Source organism: Acyrthosiphon pisum, chromosome A2 (assembly GCF_005508785.2).
Source record: "Acyrthosiphon pisum isolate AL4f chromosome A2, pea_aphid_22Mar2018_4r6ur, whole genome shotgun sequence".
NCBI classification, from domain to species: Eukaryota; Metazoa; Arthropoda; class Insecta; order Hemiptera; family Aphididae; genus Acyrthosiphon; species Acyrthosiphon pisum.
Genome location: NC_042495.1, coordinates 67739515 through 67748205, shown reverse-complemented (window position 1 = coordinate 67748205; position 8691 = coordinate 67739515). Strand labels below are relative to the sequence as shown.

Here is an 8691-nt window from a genome sequence, read left to right as displayed (position 1 = left end):
ATATAATATTAAAAATTTAAATATTTTTAAATTCGGCGGCCAGTGATAAATGTAATTTGTTGTTTATTCCAAGCCAATCCATGAAAGTGATATAAACCGTTTTTATTTACTGTCTGATTTTTTATTTACTGTCTGGTTTTTTATTTACCGTCTGGTTTTTTTCATAGATCTTATATTATCTATGGTTTTTTTGATTAGGTAGGTTGTGATAAAACTGATAACAGTACTTTGCGCATGCGTAAAAGTTAGATGCCCTCTTGATATTTTGGCGACACACTTTATTGCTTATAGCTCTATCCATTATATATGATCTAAGGATGATACCTATATAATTTGTCATGGATCATTATAATATAATGTTATATTATGTAATAGTCAAAGTTTATTTATAAATACACTTTGGTAAGGTTAATACATAGACCTATAAAAGAATTTATAGGTCTATGGGTTAATATTATACATCTATCGTACAAAGGTGGTAAGAAAAAAAACTCTAACATCAGATTACTAGGCGCGCTAGTAGTAGATTGAAACAGCTGATTTCTTGATTAAATTCTGTTGCCACAATATAAACTATAAGGGCCAGTTGTACCATCTCCGATTAAAGTTAACCGAAGTTTAATTGACCAAATTTGCCCGGTTAAATATCTGTTAAATATCGAAGTTTAACCCTGGACATGGTATGTAATAAAAAATGATATTATGTATTTTCAATTGAGTTTCACCTTTCATGTTGATGGGCTGATGGGCCTGCCTTGTACTTTGCAAATTGCATTATCTTAGGACTTAGTTCATCGTGCGACGTGCATGCCTCATGGTACTATGGTAGTTAGTTGTGGCCAATGGGTGCTGTTTGGTGTGTTTATTGTCGTTTGTCGAGTTTCAGCTAACCGAATAATCTGATGTACCAAGTTTAAGACCGAAATCTTCGATTGAGATAATATAGTGATGATTTCCTGAATTCGAGTGAATTCTATAGAGCGTTCGCGGTTCACTCGGTAATCCGCAGTCATGATCTGTGTACGCCAATTAAATAAGTTATACAGTTCGGTCGTGGGGAGCAACAGCCTAAAGCAAACTCCTAGCCGATTTTCGTTCCCGGAGCGTTTCCGTGGTACAATTCTCGAACGTTGGAAACAGTACTGGGAGAGCGTGGCGAAAGATTATTACGAGTCGACAGTGGGCATTGGAACATATGCAAGGGCGAATCCGATAAAAAGCTCGTTAGCAGTGGTAACTGCCAGTTGTGCATATTACTGCGCGTTGACCAACCCAGACGAACACAGTTACAGATCTGAAATCCTCGATTGCGCCAACACCATGCTGTACATTTCACCAGCTGTGCGGAACCCATCTACAGTCAAACATTTAGAATATATAGAAAAATGCTATAATGTGGGCGTCGTGAAAAGACTGAATATGCTTTTGTTTTCAGTCATCTGGATTGACGAGTTTAATAACGACATACAGGCGTACAAAGCAAACTGTAAATATTTAAAGCCTTCAGTATTATCAGTACATCAGCGTGCTGTAGATATAGGCTTTTTAAATGTATGGTGGCGCCTTAAAAAAATAATGGTCGATTATGATGTAAACCCCGAAGAATGGAAAGATTACAAAGAACCAGAGTAATCTTACCAATTATACCTGTTATACAAATTGTTTGTTTAGTTGCTTTGTTGGTGATACAATAAATTAATCCTTATTAAGATTCATATAAAATGTATTAATTTATTATTTCCTTTCTATGTTATAAGTTGCATAGTATATTATTAAATATATAGCTGAAAACAATGCTCAAATGAAAAGTACACAAAGTACAACATTTTAAAATCGAGACATTAAAAAAATTCCTTACTTCAATGCAGCTGTTCCCAAACTCTGGTCTGTCAATAATAATTATTTATCTACAATAATTTTTACTATTCTCTAAGGGGTCTGGCAGTGGAAAAGTTGCTTTAAAGGATAGAAAATTCAAAGGTTTTTAACTATGAAACATATTTATAATTTATAATAAAAAATATATTGTTGGACAAATTTTCAGTTATTGAGTAAAAAATTATGAGCCTTACACTTAGTTAACAACTATAATATATAAAAACAAAAATGTCAATAATAATATATAAAATATAAATTTATCATATACCTAATTACTTAACAATAAATTATTAAAACCAACAAACATGTTTTTATGTAAAAGATATTATTGCAAGATTCTGTTGTTACAAAATATATAACACATAATTATAAATGTAATGATTGAAGATAATAATTATAGTCAACTACCAAAGTATAACAGGATAATATTTATAATCAGTAATTCAATTTATATAAAATGTTATTCTTGCATTGAAATTAAAAATAATCCATTGTTTTTAAGACTGTCAGTTGAACTTCTATGTACAGTTTATTCAATACAATAGAAATAATGGTATCAACAGTAGCTTAAAACAAATTTTAATTAATAAATAAATAATATCTTTGGTTTGCCAATAAATGAATAAACATGTGGATAAATGGTAACAACAAACATATTTTAAATTTCTTGATTATAAAATAAAAGTTTATACAAGTATCTTAACATTTCAGAAAATAATATTTCCATAAAGTATAATATTTTATAAAAATATAATATATTATATTACAATCTATTAGGTATGTATTTCCACTTCAACCACAGAACTTGTGCTAGGTCCTATATCGTCACTTATATCAGTACTAATACTATCCTCGGTAGTATCTTTTTCTATAAGAATGAAACAAAATAATGTATCAATGTAGTATGTACCTACTAAATTATTATTGATGAATGATATATTTAAAACACTTACTGTTAACATTGATTCTAGTACAGTTTTTACATCTGATTGGAATATCTTGGGATTTAAGTAAATTCTTTGCTGACAAATGCATCATTGTTAAGCCAAACAACCAGTATCCCAAACCATATCCTCCAACAGTGGCAAAAAAAATGTACCCATTGAATGTCATTATTGCGCACATTAAAATATATCCAACTAACATTTGAAACATGTAAACTCCCAATGTTCTAATGCAGCTAGATAAAAAATCATGGTCATAATTTATTAAGTCTTTTACTGCATAATTCTCAAGCAAAAATTTATTGACAGATTATTTCAGATATTATTACTTGTTTTCAGATGAACTTACTCAAAAATTTTCATTCTAAATGTAACCATGAACGCTTCTTTATTAATATATTCCTTGCAATCTGGCTGACTACAACATAATAACCGTCGATGAATCCTCGTCATGAAATGCACAGTTTTCAGTGACTCGAAGACCACCGCCAATGCTATCAAACCAACGCATAACGTCACTAACCCTAGTAGAAAGAAAAATATACAATATTACACAAACTTACATGTAAAGACCTGAAAACTGATGGACTGTGATGTACTCACCGATGGTGGATTGCACATTGAAGTTTTTCACTAGAAAAGGATCGATGTCCGTCCCGAACGTAAAGTACATGGTCGTGGTTGAGACGTTAATTTTTCTGAGGAGAAGACGAGGTACACATCGCCGTCGCGGCGTACAGCGTACTGCCTAGTGCCTACTTATCAATCGGCGGCGATCATCGTAACAGTGTAACACTACCTACTGGCGATCCACACACGAAATACTATCGGCGTAGCACGATTGCACGAATAACATACAATTACACAATAATACTAAATATAATATAATATATTGCTAAACCTCTCAAAGTCCCGAATTGTAAAGTTAAATTATAATATTATATTATACCACTAACTATCTTTAATAGTGTATTATATTATACAAACAACAAAACAGAAAATAGTGCAATACAACACGTTTTGTACTTATAATGTTTGCCTTTCAGTTATAGTAGACTTTTTGTTATTACATATTTCACTGTTCGGTTATCAATTAATGATAATAATAATTCTGTGATCGCTGATAAGTGATAACTAATAATTGGGCCCACGAATTAAAATATTTTAATTCGTGATTGGGCCGACTGAGGGGTTGTTCTGGAAAAGTGAAATTGATGAAAATGCATATTTTGATGATTTTGAATATGAAAGCTGTGAGATGATCGAGATGAATTTCGTGATGATGTTTTAGAAAACTGAGACGAGTTGGTTGAATGAAATAGCTAAAATTCGCTAGAAAAGGTAAACCGGTGTGAACAATAATGCACTGGCTAGCCCATAAATTTGCTAGGCTAAACCGGTGTGAAATATAATGCACATAGGTGGAGATTTATATTGAATTTTAGGAGGGTGCTTTAGTTTTTCTTTACAAAATAAGAATTGTGGCTTTGAAAAATGTTCAATATTTTTTTTTTTTTTGGTGGGGGGGAGAGGGGAGCTAAGCCCTCAATTATTACCTCTTATGATTATGCGCCGGGATGTTTGGACTACGGGATAATGTTAAATCGGTCTAGTTTAGCGACTAGCGAGGTTTGTTGTATTATACATTTATACCAGTGACATGTTGAACTCATTTTGGTGAGGAGCAAAAATGTATATAAAGTATAAACACACTCACCTACCACCTTGTTGTTATAACGGCATTTCCAACTTCCAAGTTTAAATTAAAAATTTACAAGATATGCGTACATTTATAATGATTTATTGATTTGTATAATCGGATATGATATTTCTACGATATAGGTACCTAGTCACCTAGGTAGTTTTTTTTTTGCTAATTGATGAATAGGTACTGTCATACTGAATCCGTACTTCATAGAGTGTAGACATATTATTTAGTACCTAAATTATTCTATTCTGTGGTACCTAGTCAGATACACACACACACACACATACTTCTTAATACCTACCTACAAGTTATAATCTATACTTACTACTACAAAGTTAATGTCAGAAGTCTATACTAGTTCTCAGCAGTTAGCAGAGCCCTACTTATAAATTTTAGGGCCTGAGGTTAATTTTTTGGTTGGGTCCCTTAACTTAAATTATCCATAAGTTCAGATTTTTTTCGCTATTTCGTTATTTTTATATTAAATGTATATTTTAAGATTATAAATTAATTATATCATTAGTCTATAAATAATTTTATTATATAATGTTGAATGATATAAATAAAATAAATCATATAATATGATAGTAATATAGTATTACACTATTACAGTGATAATTATTTAAAACTTGGAATAACTGGAAAACCGTTGAGGAACAAACAGGTACAAACAAGGTACAAACGATTGGTATGTATTTAAACTCGAAAATCAATGGTAAGGGTGCCAGCGTTTCCTCGACACCCCCAAAATCAAAGTAGGGATAGTTGGAAAACCGTTGAGGTACAAACGATTGGTGTAGGTTTTGAATTCAAATTTGGAGGTGGGGTGCTGTGGACGTGGAGCTGATAATTAGGGCATGGGGCTGTAGTCCCCCCCCCCTAAGTATAGAGCTCTGTCCCTTAGTCTTAGAGGCGTAGTCCCCACTCCCCATGATAAATAAACGTAATAATTGTACACAAATTAAGATATACTTTACTATTATACCTACCATGGAGTTTAGGTAATATATTATAATTTATAAAAAATAAAATCAACATCGTGACGTTTTGTTTTAAAACTAAACGCATATAGGCTGTAACGCTTGTAACCAAGGCTGGATTGGTATGTATCGGCCCATCGAGATTTTCACTTTTATAAATTATAAGTGGTCCATTTACATATTCAGTGGCCCAAAATTACGTCTATAATTATCACAAGCTCATATAGCATCAGCTGCATATATATTATTTTAATAGAAAATACTAAATATCCATCACAAAAAAAAAGGGTTGTGAAAATTGAATAATGTAGCCAGTGCCGCAATTACAATTTTGAGGCCTCGGTTCAAAGAATACTGATATTTTTGAGGCCCTTTTAATTTTTACAGAAGCATTGGCGGAATTAGGGGGGAGCTTATGCCTTATAGCCACCAAATATACCATAAGCCCCCCCCCCCAAAAAAAAAAAATATATATAAAGTTATTTTGGTTGTGTGGTAAGTGGTAACCAAGCCCCTTTCTTACATTGATGTATACAATGTTAGCCCCCTGAAATTTCTCATTTGTACTTAAGACATAAACAGTGGCAGACAGGATATAGGAATTTTGGGAGACTGTAGATACATGCAATTTTTACTGAATGTGTATATTACCATTTTCTATACACCATAACATTTTCAAAATATTTTGACTTATTTTGAGCTGTATACGGACATTTTCCGTTTCTATTTTTTTTAGTTTTTTATTTTATAAATATCAATACAATTTGTTGGGTAAAAAAACTAGAAAATTTAATTATGGCTCCTAATATATTGTTTCAAAGACAGAGGAATAAAAATTTTTTTATAAGCTTTTATATTGACAAAATTCTTGAAATTCACGAAAATGTGCAAATTATTTTGAATGTAGCGCTACATTATTCAATTATCCATACAACCATAGTACATTCATAATATTAATGTATAGTGATTAGTGGCGAGTGGGCAATGGACTTTTCGAGTGTAATCCCGAAATCGTAATAAATACCTTCTGTACGATATGTAATGATTTACATAAAATAAATATTTCAAAATATTCCAGTTTGAAAAGAGATATCGATATAACCTTGTTCGACCAGCGACTGCCCTATTTATGACGTGCAGGGGCGGCTCCAGAGACATGGTTAGAGGGAGAGAGCAAGTCATAATCACCCCTGATGACGTGTTATACTGTTATAAGGTAGGTACCTATTTATAGGCTTATAGCTCATTAGTAGGTATATATTTAGTTATATAATAAATATTTTATTCTTCAACATAATATAATATTAATTATTATGATTTATAATTAATATATTAATAGAAATCTACTGTATTGACAACCGACTACTTTAATAATTAACAGTAATGGTAAATTAGTAAAATTATATTATAACACAATAATGAAAAGTGATAAAAAATAAAGTATAAATTAATAAGTAATAACACGCATTGGTATTGCGTATTTAGTATTAATTATAAAGTAGGTATTTGAGTATTTTGAAAGGTTTGTGACCTATTGTTATCAAAAACGTTCTGTCGACCTTAAAACTGTTTAGTACCTACCAACACTAATATTTTCCGGTTTCTATATCTAATAACTATTACCATTACTTTAGGAATTATTATATTATACTATAGGTAAGGAGGTAAGGTTCTACTATTTAACTATTATAATACTGTTATACTGTGACTTTCTTTTAGTCTCGTCAACAGTGTGTTAATTGGAGGACACTATGGTCGTTGACGCGTAAGTTGAGGTTGACCATAGTACCACAGAATATATGAAATATATATTATTTATTATAAATATATATATATATATATATTTCATATATTCTGTGATAGTACCATAGTATTGTTCTGTGATAGTACCTACTGAATAACCAAACAATGTACAAATATGATATATTATATAGACTACAGAGTGATTATTTCGACGCGTTAGACTATACACCCTGTAAAAAATGAATGTTCAATTTTGTCATCATCAACAATTCTACGGTCTAACTGTCAATTAAACGTCCGTGATGGTTTTTGAAAATAAAAATTGAATTATTAATAAGATACACTACATAACAACAGATAATCATACAAATTTACATAACAATCAAATTTGTTAAAATTATATTTTCGATTTCTTACATATTTAAATACAATCAATGTTTTCTATTTCATATGTTTCCCCCGGGCCTCGATAATTAGAATTTATTTAGGGGCCTCTGATTTATCCATTACTTTTTTTGTTATAGTCTATATAACACTGCATAAATCATCTAAAAAAAAAAATAGATGATTATTTAGGTAGGAAAAAAGCTTGTAAATTAAAATTTATAAATAAAGTGATACATTAATACATTATTCATTATTTATTGCTATATACCTAATATCTATTTATCTGAAGTGACCGGCCAACGTCATATAAAAGTATATACCAAAAATGATGAAGGAATATCCTTTAAAGATTGAGTATAACTTTTTTATTTTTTTAGGTATGGGTGGCAATTATCTTTTTTTTTTTATCAAAACAGTGCGTATCACATGCATTTGTTTATGTAGGTATCTTCAAAACTTTTCAACATTTTGATGTAATTTTATTTTCATTTTAAAGCTTTTTAATTTTCCTATCAACTGACATACGCAAATAAACCAGAAATGTGCTAATTATTTTTATAAAATTAAAAAACAGAGAAAAAAGTTGGCAAAAATTAGTATTTTAAATGGAAATTGTGCATTATTCCAAATAATTTATTTTTAACTATGAGTTTTTGTTTTTTGTATTATGACAAGTAAAATTTACCGAATAGTATAAAATTAAACGATTAATGACCAATTAACCGATTCAATCCTAGGAAAACTAAGTTGTGACGATTAACAGGAATATATTATGAAAACCAAACTTTCAAGATATTCTATAGGTATTATTGATTAATGATTATTCAGTATAATTCAGTAGAATAATACAAAAAAACAAAAAACCCATACTAAGTAATAAATTATTTGAAATAATACACGATTTTCTTTAAAAAAGCTAATTTTTGCCAACTTTTTTCAACTTTTTTAATTTAATAAAAATAATTAGCACATTTCTAGTTCAATTGCGTACGTCAGAGTGTTGATTGGACAATTAAATAGCTTTAAAATAAAAAAAATTACACCAAAATGT

The 8691-nt window shown here is 30.3% G+C and overlaps 2 protein-coding genes across 2 annotated transcripts; one reads left to right on the top strand and one right to left on the bottom strand.

Moving 5' to 3' along the window:
• The first annotated feature begins 584 nt into the window (after window positions 1-584).
• LOC100169568 (uncharacterized protein C19orf52 homolog) lies at window positions 585-1715 on the top strand. Its single transcript, NM_001326667.1, is given in 1 exon segment — window positions 585-1715. A coding segment is annotated over 1 exon segment (621 nt). The 5' UTR covers window positions 585-1011; the 3' UTR covers window positions 1633-1715.
• Window positions 1716-1981: 266 nt separating this feature from the next.
• LOC100162702 (copper transporter-like) lies at window positions 1982-3566 on the bottom strand. Its single transcript, NM_001162072.1, is given in 4 exon segments — window positions 1982-2746; window positions 2832-3058; window positions 3172-3346; window positions 3426-3566. Coding segments are annotated over 4 exon segments (567 nt in total). The 5' UTR covers window positions 3496-3566; the 3' UTR covers window positions 1982-2651.
• Window positions 3567-8691: the final 5125 nt, after the last annotated feature.